Raw genomic sequence first — 17,956 nt, 5'->3', positions numbered from 1 at the left:
AAGCAACTCTGATGGACCTAGTTTGGTTTTAGGGAGATCACTGGGGGAAGGGGCATGGTGGGCCTGGGGACCCCCCAAGGACTGGGGCCTCACAGCCACCAGCTGGGCTTGGAGGTCCCTGGAGGCATGTATCCCATACATGGTGTACCATCCTGAGCCTTTATCGCAAAGCCCTTGAGGGACAGGGGAGAGAGGGAGGAGTGCCAGCTATGACAGACAGCTGTGGCCAGGGCCTGAGGCTGGAAGCAGCTGTTGCCTCCGTCTGCCTGTGGGTGCACACCGCCAAGGTAGCTGTGCAGGCCACGTAGGTACACACCTCAGAGGAGCCCTGAGCAGGCCTCGGGGACATGCTATGCTTTCTGGGAGCCTTGGGAACCCAGGAGGACCCTGGAACTCCCCTGCCCTTCCTTGACAACCTTTCTGGGGCCCAGACTTTGCTCTCTAATCTGCCTCCCCCGACCAAGGGACATATGGGGAGAGCCTGGGGTGGGGGGAGCCTGAATTTGCCCTTTTCATGGACCCTTCCTCTCTTGGTGTGTGTAGGGGTATATAGAGCTCAGAGGGCTGAGGGCACTAGCCCTCCCCTAGGACCCAGGCCAGGTGGTGTGTCTGATTCAGGGTAGTCCCAGAGCTGGTGCCTCCCTCTTGCCAAACCTCGGCATCTTTGCTATGAATTGGAGACAATAACCTGGTTCTTGGGCGGGGGGCAGGAAAGCACTCAGCGCCACAGTGGACACAGGGCACCTGAGTGGCTCAGTGGGTTAAAGCCTCTGCCTTCAGCTCAGGTCATGATCTCAGGCTCCTGGGATCGAGCCCCGCATGGGAGCCTGCTTCCCTTCCTCTCTCTGCCTGCCTCTCTTGTGATCTCTGTCAAATAAATAAATAAAATCTTAAAAAAAAAAAAAAAAGAAAAGAAAAGGAACAGTGGACACAGCAGCAGGGCATGTGGCTGGCCAGTAGGTTATTATTGTGGCTATCTGGGGCTGCGGGCCACCCCTCCCACAACCCCCCGCCACCCTCATCCACCCCACCTGCTCAGATAGCTAGACTTGCTCATGAACAGGAAGGCGCCCGACAAAATATTCACCCGACCAGCACTGGCCACGGCCCACTCCCCCAAACCCCAAACTAGGCACTTGGGCTAAGGTCCCAAGGTCTCGAGGACCCCTTCAGCATGGACAGGCCTGCAAACCCGAGCTGGGTCCGAGACGAGGGACTCCCTGCCCCTCTGGGATCCTGAGGACATGGTGGAGGGGCAGAGCAAGCAAGGACAGGCCTCTCGCTTGATTCATGGACTGGTGGGCTGCTCCGTGGGGCTGGGCTCCTGGGCGGGCACCTGGGTGGAGGGCTGCACTGGCTGTACCACCTCCTCTAGGCTGGTGCTGGGGAACACCACGTAGCGTGTGGCAGTCAGCTCTGGTGGCTCCCGCTGGTTCTCTTTGCTGTGCCAGATGCCATAGCCAAAATACACGGTGAGTCCTGCAGGAGTTGTGGGAGACTCAGGGGCGGGTCCCAGCCCTGCTTGCCCTCCTCACTTGCCTTCTCCCGGCAGCTCGCCCACGGTCCCCACCCTGGCCCCCCACTCACCGATCAGCAGCCAGATGGAGAAGCGCAGCCAAGTCAAGTAGCTTAGCTTCAGCATGAGGCTAACGTTGAGGAGGATGCTCAGGGCTGGAGTCAAGGGCACCATGGGGATCTGAGGAGGCAAGAGTGGGGCTGGGCTGGGCTGTAGGGAAGGTCTGCTGGCTCAGGGCCTGATTTCTCAAGAGTCCACAGAGCCTTTCTCCATCTCTGGACATCTGGGAAATAAGAGCCCCCCTTGTCATGCAGAAAGAGAGAGGGATGGGTGGATGGCCGCCCCAACCCCTGTGAACCCTGGTTCATCCTGGCATAGCAGAGGGGAGGAAGGGGCAAAAAGAGCTAGCTGGGCTGAGAGCCAGTGGCCATTGGCTGAGGGAGGTACCTGGAAGGTGTCTTGCAGACGCTGTTGCTGGTGGGCCCCCAGGACGAGGAGGCTGAGCAGAAATGCGACAGAGCTGAGCAGGAGCAGCAGGATGTAGCCCCAGTATGGGAGGTGCAGGGCTGAGTCCCCAAAGGCCAGGACACAGGCCAGGGTGATGGCTGAGGCCACCAGGATGCCGAGTGCCCAAGCCACAGCAGCTCCACGGCTGAACCTGCCTAGGAAGCCCAGGTAGGGCCTCAGGGCTGGCCGCAGCTGCCCGGGCTCAGGGGCTGAGGCCTGCTCAGTGCCCACCAGCTGTATGTGGTCTGAGAAAGAGTGGTACTCTTTGACCCTGGAGCCAGGGCTGGCTGGGCCTGGGGAACTGGCTGGAGGGGCCTTCTGGAAGCGTAGCACCAGAATGCTGGTGGCCACGAAAGAGTAGGCCAGCAGCGTGCCAATGGACAGGAACTGGACCAATGCCTCGAGGTCCAGCAGCAGCGCCAGTAAACTCATGAGGCCCCCAAATACAACGATGCCTGCCAAGGGCACCTGCGTCCGGGGGTGCACTCGGGCAAACACCTGGAAGAAGAGCCCGTCGACAGCCATGGCATAGACGATGCGTGGCAGGGAGAAGAGGCTGCTGAGCAGGACAGTGTTCATGGCTGTGGCAGAGAGTGGGTGAACTGGTCAGCATAGTGGACAGGCCCACCAGGGGCCCCCGCTGGGAGCTAGGACAGGCATAACCCCTTGGGAACATGGGCATGAGTCTGTCTGGGATCTCAAAGTGAGCCTGAGTGTATGTGGGGTCTTGGATTATTACCCTCTCCATCCCTCCAACCCCCGCCACCAGGAATGGGACACCCTAGTTTAGGCGACAGGCCCATCAGAGAATTTGATGAGCCTTGAGCCCTTTCCCCAGCAAAGGGCCTAGAAGCACAGGCTCAGAAGTGCTATTTTAGGTATCATTGGGGGAAGGAACAGTGAGGAGGGCCCTTCCAACAAGCCTGGAGAGTCTAATGGTTAGCACCTTCTTGGACCTGTTATGCAACTGGTAACAGACTCAGATGGAGAAGTGCTCCCCAGGATGCTTAGGGTGGGGGCCCCACTGCCCTGTTCACTCCCACTGTGCTGGAAAGGCCCCTTACCGCAGATGGAGCCAGCTGCCACGATGAAGCCAGCCCAGCTATAGCCCCGCCGGTAGAAGGCATCCGCTAGGGCGGAGTCAGGGTTCAGGCTGTGCCATGGCACCATGAGGGTGAGCACAGTGGAGACGAGGATGTAGGCGCCGGCGGCCAGGCTGAGTGAGATGGAGATGGCTATCGGCACGGCTTGCTTCGGGTTCCTGGCCTCCTCGCTGGAGGCGGCAATGACATCGAAGCCCACGAAGGCATAGAAGCAGGTGGCGGTGCCGGCCATGATGCCGGAGAAGCCAAAAGGCGCGAAGCCCCCCTCCTCGGCACTCCAGTTGTGCGGGCGGGCCAGGATGAAACCCAGGATGATGATAAAGATGATGAGGACCAGGCTGACCACAGAGAAGGTGTGGTTGAGCCAGGAGGAAACTCGGGCTCCGCAGGAGATGAAGGTAGAGGCCAAAAGGATGATGCCGGCAGCCAGGAAGTCTGGGTAGTGGGCCAGCAGGGGCACCTGCCAGGTTCCAATGTGGGCCTGGGTGAAGTTGTGGATGCGGTGGTTGAACATAGAGTCCAAGTAGCCACTCCAGGCACGGGCCACGGCTGCACCACCAATGAGGTACTCCAGGAGCACATTCCAGCCGATGAGGAAGGCCCACAGCTCACCCATGGACACGTAGGTGAACAGGTAGGCAGAGCCTGTGCGGGGCAACCGGGCCCCAAACTCCGCATAGCACAGCGCAGACAGCAGGGAAGCCACGGCGGCCACCGCAAAGGACAAGAGCACCGCAGGGCCGGCCATCTCCTTTGCCACAGTACCCGTGAGGACATAGAGGCCTGAGCCCACCATGCCACCCACGCCCAGCAGGGTCAGGTCCAGCGTGGACAGACAGCGCCGCAGGGATGTCTCCATGGTTGACTCCTCCAGCGGCTTCAGCCGGTTCAGTTTCTGGCAGAAGCGCGCCAGGCTGGCAGCGCTGGGCAGCCCCCTGACCATGATGGGCAGCTAAGAGGAGCACCAGGCCAGCTGCCTGCACCTACCAGGGCCAGAGGGGAATGACAGGTTGCCCAACCAGGTACAGACCAGGCTACAGCCCGCTCCGTTCATCCCCCTGGGGACCCGAGAGCCTGCATAGCTAGTTTGCCTGGGGGCTGGGATCAGTCAGGAGTGGACAGAAGGTCACACAGGGAAGAATGGAGATCCTGTCGGCTTCTGGGCAGGTGAGGGAACCTTGTGCTGCTGGACCTGGGTGCTTTAGTGGGGTGGGGGGATTCTGAGGGTGAAAAGGGTGCAGCTCTAGGAAGTGCAGTTGGGAAAGGCTCCTTGGTCTGGTATCCGAGAGCAGGGAGGAAACCCCAGGCTTCCCAGGAGCTGGGCAGGGCCACCAGGACCCGGAACAGGAGGGGGCCTCCTCGGCTCAGACAGTGGCACTCACCACCACGCGCGCGCGCACACACACGCACACACACACCACCACCACCACCACCCCGAGGGACTTGATTATCTGCATACCCAGCGGCCAGGAGGCGGGGCGCTCTTGGCGGAGCACCTCGAAGCCAAAGCTCCATTCCCTGCCCCCGCCCCAACGGGCCACCGCGAGGGACTTGGTTATCTGCGTACGGAGCGGCCAGGAGGCGGGGTGCTCTCGGCCGAACACCCCAAGCCAAAGCTCCATTTCCTGCCTCCGCCCCAACAGGCCACCGCCGCCCGCTGCCACCGCCACCGCCTGCGGAGCCAGTTCCACCCGGGAATCCGAGCCTTTGCCTCCTCTCAGGCTCGAGCACGTCCCTGCAGAAGTCACTGAGACTCACCTGCTGTCACTGCTGCCGCTGCTCTGCACGCTGTGCCTGCCTTGCCTGGCTGACGCCGTCTGCTCGCAGAGCCCGCCCCCACCCCTCCTGCGCCAGATCCAGCACGAGGCCCCACCCACCTCGCCGTTCGCTTAAGCACCCGTATAGCCCAACTTACCCATACCTCACCTGATGGAGACCCTAAGTCACCAGATCTACGGAAGTCCTGTTACTGTGTCTGGTTCACAGATGGGGAAGCCCAGGCCACCAGGTAAGTGGCTAATTCACATCACCCCCGGGTGGCCCTGGGAGGCAGGCAAGGTTAAGGACCCAGTCTGGAGGGATCTGGAACCCTTCCCTTTGCCACTGCTGCAGTAACCCTCCTTGATTCTTCACCTCTGCACAGGTACTCCGTTCAGCTGGTTGCTGTTCAAGTTCCCTTCTCCCAACACTGGGGCGTTTTGGCGGGGGGAGTCAGGCAAACCTCTGGTAAGATGAGGTATGGGTCTGACTGAGTAATCCCAGGCAATCCCTGACCCGTCCTATACAATGGGATGGCAGTAAGCCACCCTCATACATTGGCGAGGGAGTGCAAAATTTTTGGGAGTGTTCTGTGTGTTGGAAGAACTCATGCCGGATGCTCTGAGCCTTGTCCTAAAAGGTAACAATCTATAGCCTTCCAGTTCAGGGCACTCCCAGGGCCCTGCAGATGCCAGTGACAACCCCTCCTGGCCTAGAAGCACCTGTCAGGCTTGGAGAACCCTGGGGAACCCCAACAGCAGCTTCCCACTTGTGGGTATCAGTGAGCGGTCATATGCTGAGCACTACTCCATGCCACTCCCCACACCACAGGTGGTCCCCATGTCCCATCATGGAGTTGCAAGTTCCCCTCAGGCTTTCTTATTCCTGGGGGCGAGGGGTCTTTGTCCTGCTTTTTTCACTTTTTGAAAATGAAAAATTTGGTGTGACATGGTGTTAACTTGTCAGCAAAATCATGGTAGTCCATGCAAGTAAAGCAAAACCAAAATGGATTTTAGGGGTACCTGCAGCCATTCTGGATCAATGAGCTGGTGACAGGGTGGGGGACTCCCAGCAAGATGGCGCCACTTGGAACACTCTGCCTTGGCCAACCCCCTTGATCCCTTCTGATATTCTGTTGACGTCTTGAGGAACCTCAGATGGGCTCCCACTTCCTACAGGGATGACATCTCCCTTACCTTGCTCCCCTTGGTCTAAACATAACTGAGCAGAAATGCCTCCACAAGAGTCTAAAAAATATGCATTTCTTTTTAAACTTTTATTTATTTATTTATTCGACAGAGAGAGATCACAAGTAGGCAGAGAGGTAGGCAGAGAGTGAGAGAGAGGGAAGCAGGCTCCCTGCTGTGCAAAGAACCTGACTGTGGGGCTCTATCCAGGACCTGAGATCATGACCTGAGCTGAAGGCAGAGGCTTAACCCACTGAGTCATCCAGACACCCTAGAAAAATGCATTTCAACCCAGGAGACTGGAGCAGGTTTATAACAAAATCTCTCCCCCAGGCTTCATCAACACCCACCTGAGAACTGGCACACAGTGTTTCAGAGAACTGACTTTTTAACCATCCAGAGAAGGCTCTCCACATATATAAGTACATATTTGAGGGCAAACATAGTAACCTTTGGGGATGTGACAAGGCCAAGTTCTGGGACTCGCTGAGCAAGGCAGTTACAAAGAGCAGCCTGATGAAGATGCAGTGACGCTAAAGCACCAAAAAGAGAAAAAAAAGGAAGAGGAGGAGGAGGGAGAGAGGGGGAGGGAATACTTAACTTATTCTACAAAGCCAAAGGCATCACAAGAAAGAAAAACTACAGACTACTTTCTCAACAAAATACTAGCAAATTGAATCCATCAACATATAAAAAGGGCCAAGTGGAATTTATCCCAGGAATGCAAGGTTTAACATAGGAAAATCAAGCAATGTAACGCCATGCTAATAAAACAAAGAACCAAACCACATGATCATCTTAACATACACAGAAAAAAAGCACTCACCAAATGAGGAATAAAAGGGAACATCCACAGCCTGCTATGAAAAACCTATGGCTTAAAAATCCAACCAACCAACCAAACTTTGGCTTATATGCTCAATGGTAAAAAACTGACAGCTTTCCCTTGTGATAACAACATAGGGATGTCTCCTCTCATTACTTGTACTCAACATTTTACTGGAGGTAGTAGCCATAGCAATTAGGCAAGCATGTGCAATAAAAGGAATCTGAACTGGAAAAGAAGTAAAACTATCTCTAGTCCCAGATGAAATGATCTTATGTATAGAAAATCCTAAGGAATCAACCCAATGAAATAAATAATGAACAAGTCCAGGAAAAGTGCAGAATACAAGAGTAATATATACAAATCAGAGAATCTAATGTGTAATATGGTGACTATATTTGACAACACTGTATTACATAATTGAAATTTTCTGAGAGTGGACCTTAAAGGTTCTCACACACAAAAAATAAATATGTGATGTGATGAATGTGTTAATGAACTAGATGGGAAGAATCCTTTCACAATCAAATCATTGTGATGTATGCTTTAAATATCTTATAGTTTTGTTAATTATGTCTCAATAAAGCTGGGGGAAAATTCCAAAATCAATTGTATTCCTATATATTAGCAATGAACTCTCCAGAATGAAATTAAGAAAAGAACTCTGCTTAGAATCTCAAAAATAAATATATCTATAAAGATATTTAGAATAATACATCAATTATATCTCATTAAAGCTGGGGAAAAGGATGCTTAGAATAAATTTAACTTAAGAAATGCAAGACTTGCACACAAATTAAAGAAGACCTAAATAAGTGGAAAGACATCTCATGTTCATAGACTGGAATACAATATTGTTAAGATGACAGCACTCCTCAAACCTGTCTGCTGATGCAGTGTAATGCCTATCGAAAACCCAACTACCTGTTTGCAGAAATTATCAAGCTGATCCTAAAATTCATATGGAGATGCAAGGGACCCAGAATAGCAAAAACAATTCTGAAAAAGAATAAAGTTGAAGGGGCACCTTGCTAGCTCAGTTTGTGGAGCATGTGACTCTTGATCTCAGAGTTCTGAATTGGAACCCCACGTTGGGTGGAGAGATTACTTAAAAAAAAAAAAAAGAAATCTGGGGCACCTGGGTGGCTCAGTTGGTTAGGTGTCTGCCTTCTGCTAAGGTCATGACCCCAGGGTCTTGGGATATAGCTCTGCATTGAGCTCCCTGCTCAGCGGCAAGCCTACTTCTCTCTCTCCCTCTGGCCCCCACTCCTCCTGCTTGTGCTCTCTCTCTTTCTGTCAAATAAATAAATAAAATCTAAAAAATAATAATAATAAAATAATCTTGAAAAAAGAGAAGAGGGCGCCTGGGTGGCTCAGTGGGTTAAGCCGCTGCCTTCGGCTCAGGTCATGATCTCAGGGTCCTGGGATCGAGTCCCGCATCGGGGTCCCTGCTCGGCAGGGGTCCTGCTTCCCTTCCTCTCTCTCTGCCTGCCTCTCTGCCTACTTGTGATCTCTCTCTGTCAAATAAATAAATAAAATCTTTAAAAAAAAAAAAGGAAAGGGAAAAAAGAGAACAAAACTGGAGTACTCCCACTTCTTGATTTCTAAACTGACTATAAAGCTACAGTATTCAATACAGTGTATTACAGAGAAAAGGATAGATATATGAATCAATGGAATAGGGCTGAGAATCCAGAAACATGACCAACTGATATTTTAAAATTTTAATTTTAATCTGTCCAATTTTAATCTATGGCCAATTGAACTTTATTTTTTAAAATTATTTATTTATTTGACAGAGAGAGAGAGAGATCACAAGTAGGCAGAGAGGCAGGCAGGGAGGTGGGAAGCAGCTCCCTGCTGAGCAGATGGGCCGATGCCAGGCTCGATCCCAGGACCCTGAGATCATGACCTGAGCCGAAGGCAGAGGCTTAACCCACTGAGCCACCCAGGCACCCCAACCTTTAAAATCCTTAAAAAATAGACTTTATTTTTTAGAGCAGTTTTAGGTTCGTAACAAAATTGAGCAGATGGTGTAGTTCCCATATACCCACTATCCTCACACAAGCACAGCACTCCCCCCCAGACAATCATCCCCTACAGAGTGATACATGTGTTATAATCAGTGAGCCTACATTGACACACCATTATCACTCAGGGTCCATAGTCTACACTCAGTGTCCATAGATGTCCTTACATTCTATGGGTTTTGGCAAATGTATAATGTGTATCCACCATTATTATATCATACACAATTGTTTTACTGTCCTAAAAATCCTCTGTGCTTTGCCTGTTCCTCCTTTGCTCCACCCTAATCCCTGGCAACCACTGATTGCCACAGTTTTGCCTTTTCCAGAATGTCACGTAATTGGAATCATGCAGTATACAGCCTTTTAAGATCTTTTTCATTTAGCACTATGCATCTAAGATTCCTCCATGTCTTTTCATGTCTTGATAGCTCATTTCTTTTCAGTGCTGAGTAATATTACATTATCTGGGTGAACCATAGTTTATTTATCCATCCATGTACTGAAGTATATCTGAGTTGCTTCCCAGTTTGGCAATTATGAATAAAGCTACTAGACACATCCATGACCAAGTTTTGGTGTGGACATAAGCTGTCAACTCATTTGCGCAAATATGGGCATATCTTGGAGATATTGCAGGTTGATTCCACTGAATAAAACAAATAACACAATAGAGCAAGTCAAATGAAATTTTTGGTTTCCCAGTGCATATAAAAGTTATGTTTACACTATACTGTAGTCTATTAAGTGTGCAGCAGCTCAGGTCATGATCCCAGGGTCCTGGGATGGAGCCCTGCATCCGGCTCTCTGCTCAGCCAGAAGCCTGCTTCTCTTTCTCTTACTCCCTCTGCTTGTGTTCCCTCTCTCACTGTGTCTCTCTCTGTCACATAAATAAATAAAATCTTAGAAAGAAAAGAAAATCGTGAAAATGAGATGGCTACTACTGCAAGCTTGGAGGGCAATTTCTTTAATATTAGGCTGAAGGCTGCGCTGGCCACCAGCACCATGATTATGTAACATCACTCTGGTCCAAACAGAGCAGCTATTTCTCATCCCCTTTTGTGGGATCATTATCTGTCCATTCCTTAAATTTCAGTGTCCTCTGCTTGCCAGATAGAAGCTTTCAGCTGTAGGTTCAGAAAACTTTGAATCACACAGAGCCAGGATTAGGATGAGGTTTTCGAGGCTCCAAAGGTGCACTATTTAAGGAGACAATCAGGGGCACCTGGGTGGCTCAGTGGGTTAAGCCACTGCCTTCGGCTCAGGTCATGATCTCAGGGTCCTGGGATCGAGTCCCACATCGGGCTCTCTGCTCAGCAGGGAGCCTGCTTCCTCCTCTCTCTCTCTGCCTGTCTCTCTGCCTACTTGTGATCTCTCTCTCTGTCAGGTGAATAAATAAAATCTTTGAAAAAGAAAAACAATATACATACCTTAATGAAAAAGTACTACGGTGCCTAGGTGGTTCAGTTGGTTAAACATCTGCCTTTGGCTCAGCTCATGATCCCAACATCCTGGGATCAAGCCCTATGTTGTGTGTGTGTGGGGTGGTCCTTGCTCAGTGGGGAGTCACATCTCTCTCTGCCTGTTGCTCCCCTTGCTTGTGCTTGCTCTCTCTTTCTTTCTGTCAGATAGATAAATAAAACCTTTTTTAAAATTATAAAATGAAAAAATACTTTATTGCTAAAAAATGCTAAACATCATGTGAAATTTCAATGAGCCAATCTTTTTGCTAGAGGAGAGGGTCTTGCCTTGATGTTGATGGCTGCTGACTGACCAGGGTGGTGGTTGCTGAAGGCTGGGGTGGCTGTGGCAATTTCTTGTTTATTTATTTTTTTTAAGATTTTATTTATTTATTTGACAGAGAGAGATCACAAGTAGACAGAAAGGCAGGCAGAGAGAGAGGGGGAAGCAGGCTCCCCGCTGAGCAGAGAGTCCGATGCGGGACTCGATCGCAGGACCCTGAGATCACGACCCGAGCCGAAGGCAGCGGCCCAACCCACTGAGCCACCCAGGCGCCCCATCTGTGGCAATTTCTTAAAGTAAGACATGAAGTTTCCCACAATGATGGACTCTTGCTTCCACAAACAATTTGTCTGTAATGTGCAATGCTGTTTGATAACATTTCACCCCCACTAGAACTTCTTTCAAAATTGGAGTGAATCCACTCAAACCCTGCCACCAATTTATTAACTAAGTTTATGATATATTCTAAATCTTTAGTTGTCATTTCAACAATTTCCTTTTTTAAAGATTTTATTCATTTATTTATTTGAGAGAGAGAGAGAGTGGGGATGGGGGAGGAGCAGAGGGAGAGGGACAAGCAGGCTCCACACTGAGCTCAGAGCCCAGCATGGTGTTCAATCCCATGACCCCGAGATCACGACCCCTGCCAAAATCAAGAGTTGGCCACACAACCAAATGAGCCACTCAGTGTTCCTGTCATTTCAACAGTTTTCACAACATCTTCACCAGGAGTAGATTCTATCTCAAGAAACTACTTTCTTTGCTTATCCATAAGTAGCAACTCCTCATCTGTTCAAATGTTATCATGGAATTATAGCAATTCAGTCACATCTTCAGGCGCACTTCTAATTCTAGTTCTGTTGCTATTTCTACCACATCTGCAATTACTTTCCCCACTGAAGTCCTGAACTCCTCAAAGTTGTGCATAAAGGTTGGAATGTACTTCTAAACTGTTGTTGGTATTTTGACCTCTTCCCATGAATCATAAATGTTCTTAGTGATATCTAGGATGGTGGATCTTTTCCACAAGGTTTTCCACTTACTGTGCTTAGATCCATCAAAGGACTATCTATGGCAGTTATAGCCTTATGAAACATATTTTTAAAAAATATTTTATTTATTTATTTGAGAGAGAGACAGAGATAGCATGAGCAGGGAAAGGGGCAGAGGGAGAGGGAGAGGGACAAGCACACTTCCTGCTGAGAGAGGGAGCCCAATGCAGGGCTTTATCCCAGGATCCTGAGATCATGACCTGAGCTGAAGTTAGATGCTTAACTAACTGAGGCACCCAAGTGCCCTTATGAAATGTATTTATTTTATTTTTAAGATTTTATTAATTTATTTGACAGAGAGAGACACAGTGAGAGAGGGAGCACAAGCAGGGGGAGTGGGAGAGGGAGACATAGGCTTCCTGCCAAGCAGAGAGCACGACGTGGGGCTCGATCTCAGGATCCTGATCGCAACCTGAGCCGAAGGCACATGCTTAATGACTGAGCCACCCAGGTGCCCCATGAAATATATTTCTTTTTTCTTTTTTTTTTAAAAGATTTTATTTTATTTATTTGACAGAGAGAAATCACAAGTAGATGGAGAGGCAGGCAGAGAGAGAAGGAAGCAGGCTCCCTGCCGAGCAGAGAGCCCGACTTGGGACTCGATCCCAGGACCCCGAGATCATGACCTGAGCCGAAGGCAGCGGCCTAACCCACTGAGCCACCCAGGCGCCCATGAAATATATTTCTTAAAATAAGACTTAAAAGTTGAAATTGCTCCTTGATCCACGGGCTGCAGAATGGATGTTGTGTTAGCAGGCATGAAACCAACATTAACCTCATTGCACACCTCAATCAGAGCTGTTGGATAACCAGGTGCATTGTCAGTGAGCAGTGATATTTTGAAAGGAATCCTTTTTTGTCTGATGAGGAGGGCTCAACAGCAGGCTTAAAATATTCAGTAAACCACGTTGTACATAACTGTGCTGTCCTCCAGGCTTTGTTGTTCCACTTACAGAGCACAGGGAGGAGAGATTTATCATAATTCTTTTTTAAAAAAGATTTATTTATTTATTTGAGAGAGAGGGAGGAGACTGTGTGTACATGCATGGGGGAGTGGCAGGGGGAGAGAATCTTCAAGCAGATCCCCCACTGAGTGCAGAGCCTGATGTGGGGGCCCATCTCACAGCCTGTGAGACCACAACCTGAGCCGAAACCAAGAGTCAGATGCTTAAGTGACTAAGCCACCCAGACACTCCCCTTTTTTTTTTTTTTTAGCGTAATTCTTAAGGGCCATAGGATTTCTGGAATAGTAAATAAACATTGGCTTCCACTTAAAGTCACCAGCAGCATTAGCCCCTAATAAAAGAGTCAGCCTGTCCTTTGAAGCATTGAAGCCAGGCATTGACTTCACTGTTCTATCTGTGGACGTCCTAGAGGTCATCTTCTTCCAGCAGAAAGCTGTTTCTGTCTGCATTGAAAACCTGTTGTTTACTGTATCCCCCTTCATGACTTATCTCAGCTGATCTAGAAAACTTGCTGCAGCTTTTACATTAGCACTTGATGCTTCACCTTGCACTTTAAGTCAAACCTTAAGCCGCATGAAGCAACCTCTACTGGCTTCGAACTTTGCTTCTACAGCTTCCTCACCTCTCTCAGTCTTCATGGAATTGAAGAGAATTAGGGGGTTTCTCTGAATTAGGCTTTGACTTAAGGGAATGCTGTGGCTGGTTTGATCTTCTATCCAGACCACTAAAACTTTCTCCAGATCAGCAATAACGCTGTGTCTTCTTATTTCTCTGTCATTCGTGTGTCCACTGGAGTAGCACTTTTTCAAAAAAGATTTTTATTTATATGAGAGAGAGAGTGCATGCATGTGCGAGAGCATAAGGGGAGGGCCAGAGGGAGAGGGACAAGCAGCCTCCCCAGCTGAGTGGGAAGCCCAATGCATGGCTGAATCCCAGGACCCTGGGATCATGACTTGAGTCGAAGGCAGAGACTTAACTGACCGAGCTCCCAAGTGCTCCTGTAGTAGTACTTTCGACTTCCTTCAAGAACTTTTTTCTCCCACGTTTTCCACTTGGCTAACTATATGCCACAAGAAACCTAGGTTTTGGCCCATCTTGGCCTTGGGAATGATTTGCTTATTAAGCTTACTCATTTCTTCCTTTTGGTTTAAAGTGAGAGCTACATGACTCTTCACTTGAACACTTAGAGGCCATTGCAGGGTTATTAATTGGCCTAATTTTAATATTGTCACGTCTTAGAGAATAGGGAGGCCTGAGGAGAGGGAAAAATATAGGCAAACAGCCAGTTTGTGGAGCAATCAGAACACACACAATATTTACCCACAAAGTCTGCCATCATATATGGGCATGGTTTGTGTCACCCCATAACTATTACAACAGTAACAGCAAAGATCACTCACAGACCACCGTAACAGATACAATAATAATTAAAAAGTTTGAAATAGGGGTGCCTGGGTGGCTCAGTGGTTTAAAGCCTCTGCCTTCAGCTCAGGTCATGATCCCAGGGTTTTGGGTTCGAGCCCTACATTGGGTTCTTCTGCTCGGCCGGGAACCTGCTTCCTCCTCTCTCTGCCTGCCTCTCTGCCTACTTGTGATCTCTGTTTGTCAAATAAATAAGATCTTTAAAAAAAAGTTTGAGATATTATGAGAATTGCCAAAATGTGACAAAAGACACAAAGCGAGTAAATATGGTTGGAAAAACGGCACTGATAGACTTGCTCTGTGAAGGGTGGCAATGCTCAATGCATTTTATAAGATTTATAAAAAACTCAATAAAGCAACGTGCAACAAAACAAGGTATGCCTGTTCCAAGGAATGTAATTCTTGTATCATATGGTAAGAATATGTTTAGTCTTTGAAGAAGCTGCCAAGCTGTACCGTTTCACATTCCTACTGGCAATGAATGAGTGTTCCTATTGTTCAGTATCCTCAGCAACATTTGGTAATGTCAGCATTTTGGATTTTTGTCATTTTAATGGGTGTGTAGTGGTATCTCATTGCTGTTTTAAGTTGCAGTTCCCTAATGACGTATAATGTTGAGGGGCACCTGTGTGGCTCAGTGGGTTAAGCCTCTGCCTTCTGCTCAGGTCATGGTCTCAGGGTCCTGGGATCCAACCCAGCATTAGGCTCTCTGCTCAGTGAGGAGCCTGCTTTCCCCCCTCTCTCTGCTTGCCTCTCTGCCTACTTGTGATCTCTCTCTCTCCCTGTCGAATAAATAAATAAAATCTTTAAAAAAATTCTGTTGACATATAATGTTGAGCATTTTCATACGCATATTTGTCATGTGTATATCTTCTTTGGTAGGTGTCTGTTCGGGTCTTTTGCCCATTTTTAATGTGGTTTTGGTTTTCTTATTGTTGAGTTTTAAGAGTTCTTTGAATACTTTGTATGATAGTCCCTTATCAGATGGCTTTTGCAAATATTTTCTCCTAGTCTGTGGCTTGTCTTCTCATTCTTTTGATGGCTAATTGATTTTTGGCAATGGTTGTGAGCCAATTCAATGCGGGAAAAGAATAGTCTTTCAACAAATTGTGCTAGGACAACTGGTTATGCACATGTAAATAATGAAGTTGGTCCCTTACTTCACATCACACATATAAATTAACTCAAAATGGATCGAAGATCTAAATATAAGAGCTGAATCATAAAACTGTCTTGTGGCTTTGTTAAACTACATTTTCCAAAAAGATTTATTTATTTATTTGAGAGGGAGAGAGGGACAGTAGGTCCTGAGTGTGGCGTGAGGAGAGGGGCAGAGGGAAAGGGAGAGAGAAACTTAAGCAGACTCTAAGCTGAATGCAGAGCCCTGCATGGGGTTCAATATCATGATCTTGCGATCATAACCTGAAAGGAAACCAAGAGTGGGCTGTGCCACTGACGCACCCTTTAACATTTGTTAAGTAGAGCCCTGGAGGCACTGGATGGTGAGCCTACGTTCAACAGAAGACCATAAAAAAGTTGAAATAGAGACGTTTATTACTTTCAGGTTCTAGAAGGGATACATAGCATACCTTGAAGGGCCACACCGGGAGGTGAGGGCTGGGTTCAGGCAAAGAGTTCAGCAGAACCCGGGGTACGTCCCTTTATTAAGGTCTACAGGTGGAGTGCTTTGAGATTCCCAGGCTAAGCCTGGATTGGTCGATTCAAATTCAAAAGAATGGGTTTTGGCAAACTTTGCAGAGGTCTTATCTAAAGAGTGCACAGGGGAAGGCCCTGGGAGGTGCCCTGAGAATGCTTATCACAAGGACGATTAAGAATCATATCAGGGATTTACATTTACCTGCGAATCTCTGAGCTGTTATCTATGGCTTATACTCTTGGGAGGGGTCAGTATCAGTTTAAGGCCAATGCAGGCTCCTTAGCCACAAAAAATAGTTGCTGAGGCAGCAACTTTATGGATTAGTTTAGATAAACTCTCAACAAGCTCTCAACAAACTCTGAGAAGGAAACAAAAGAGTACACCTTCATGACCATGGTTTAGGAATCGTTTTTAAAATAGGACGCCTGGGTGGCTCAGTTGGTTAAGCAGCTGCGTTTGGCTCGGGTCATGATCCCGGCGTCCTGGGATCGAGTCCCACATCGAGTCCCACATCGGGCTCCTTGCTCAGCGGGGAACCTGCTCCTCCCTCTGACTCTGCCTGCCATTCTGTCTGCCTGTGCTTGCTCTCTCCCCCTCTTTCTCTCTGATAAATAAATTTTAAAAAAATCTTTAAAATATGACATGAAAAGTTCGAGCAACCTAAGAAAAGTATGGATAAACTGGGCTTCATTAAAATTTAAAACTTTTGTGTTTGGAGGGACACCATCAAGAAAGTGAAAAGGCAATAATCCACAGAATGGGAGAAAATATTTGCAAATCATATATATAGTAAGGGGCTTGTATCCAAAATATATAAAGAGCTCTTACAACCTAATAATAAAAAGACAAGTAGGCTAACTTAAAAATGGGTAAAGAGTTGGGGGAGAGGAGTGCCTGGGTGGCTCAGTCAGTTAAGCCTCTCCCTTCTGCTCAGGTGGGGATCCCAGAGTCCAGGAATCTTGAGCTTGCATAGGACGGCCTGCTCAGCAGGAAGTCTGCTTCTCCCTCTCCCTTGACCCCTGCTTGTGTGTACTCTCTCTCTACCCTGCTTGTGTGCACTCTCTCTCTCTCTCACTCTATCAAGTAAATAATAAAATCTTTATTTCTTATTTAAATATTTTATTTATTTATTTGACAGAGTGAGAGAGAGAGAGAGAGAGAGAGCGAGCGCAAGCTAGGGGGGATAGCAGGTAGAGGTAGAGGGAGAAGCAGACTAGCCACTGAGTAGGAAGCCTGATGTAGGTCTTGAACCCAGGACCCTGGGATCATGACCTGAGTAGAAGGCAGACACCCAACCGACTGAGACACCCAGGTGCCCCTAAATAATATCTTTAAAAAAAAAAAAGAATGGGGGATGGGTCAAAAAATGGGTAAAGGATCATTAATGGAACAGATTGATGGTAGCTCTACTTGTGATGAACATAGCATAATATATAAACTTGTCAAATCACTAAGTTGTACACCTGAAACTAAAGTAACATTGTGTCCACTCTACTCAAATAATGAAAAAAAATATGAATATAGATGGGTAAAGGATCTAAGAAGACATTTCCCCAAAGAAAATATACAAATATCCAGGGGCGCCTGGGTGGCTCAGTGGGCTAAAGCCTCTGCCTTCGGCTCGGGTCGTGATCTCAGGGTCCTGGGATCGAGCCCCGCATGGGACTCTCTGCTCGGCAGGGAGCCTGCTTCCTCCTCTCTCTCTGCCTGCCTCTCTGTCTACTTGTGATCTCTGTCTGTCAAATAAATAAATAAAATCTTTTAAAAAAATGCTTTAAAAAAAAAAGAAAATATACAAACATCCAGTAAGCACATGGGAAGATTCTTGTCATTGTTAATAATTAGTGAAAATCAATCAATCAATCTTTAAAACATGTATATATATCTAAAACATAAAAATATTTACTGAGAATTAAGTCCGGGGAAAATTTAGTGACCTCCATCCTAACCACCCTATGAGTAAAATGTGCTTGCTACCCTGCTCTCTACCTCCTGATGTTTTGTGACCCTAGACAGAGGACTTGTCCTTCCTCGTCCCACACCCCAATCCTGTTACCACTCCATTGCACCTCTGACCTTCTGGAATCTGCAAGTAGTAATAAATAAGTATTTATTAATTTTTTGTATTTTTTAAAGTAGGCTCCATTTCCAATGTGGGGCTCAAACTCACCACCCCGAGATCAAGAGTCATAA

General features: G+C 48.0%; 1 protein-coding gene across 1 annotated transcript; it reads right to left on the bottom strand.

Moving 5' to 3' along the window:
- Positions 1-908: 908 nt before the first annotated feature.
- On the bottom strand, positions 909-4,926 carry SLC7A4 (solute carrier family 7 member 4). Its single transcript, XM_044241052.1, has 5 exons — positions 4,885-4,926; positions 3,088-4,109; positions 1,964-2,604; positions 1,588-1,696; positions 909-1,479 (listed from the first exon to the last, which is right to left on the bottom strand). Exons 2-5 carry the CDS (start codon positions 4,067-4,069, stop codon positions 1,289-1,291), a joined length of 1,923 nt encoding a protein of 640 aa, XP_044096987.1. The 5' UTR covers positions 4,070-4,109; positions 4,885-4,926; the 3' UTR covers positions 909-1,288.
- Between the last annotated feature and the right edge of the window lie 13,030 nt (positions 4,927-17,956).

Source organism: Neovison vison, chromosome 3, assembly GCF_020171115.1.
Source record: "Neovison vison isolate M4711 chromosome 3, ASM_NN_V1, whole genome shotgun sequence".
In the NCBI taxonomy this organism is placed as follows: Eukaryota; Metazoa; Chordata; class Mammalia; order Carnivora; family Mustelidae; genus Neogale; species Neogale vison.
This window is presented reverse-complemented; position numbering and strand designations above follow the sequence as displayed.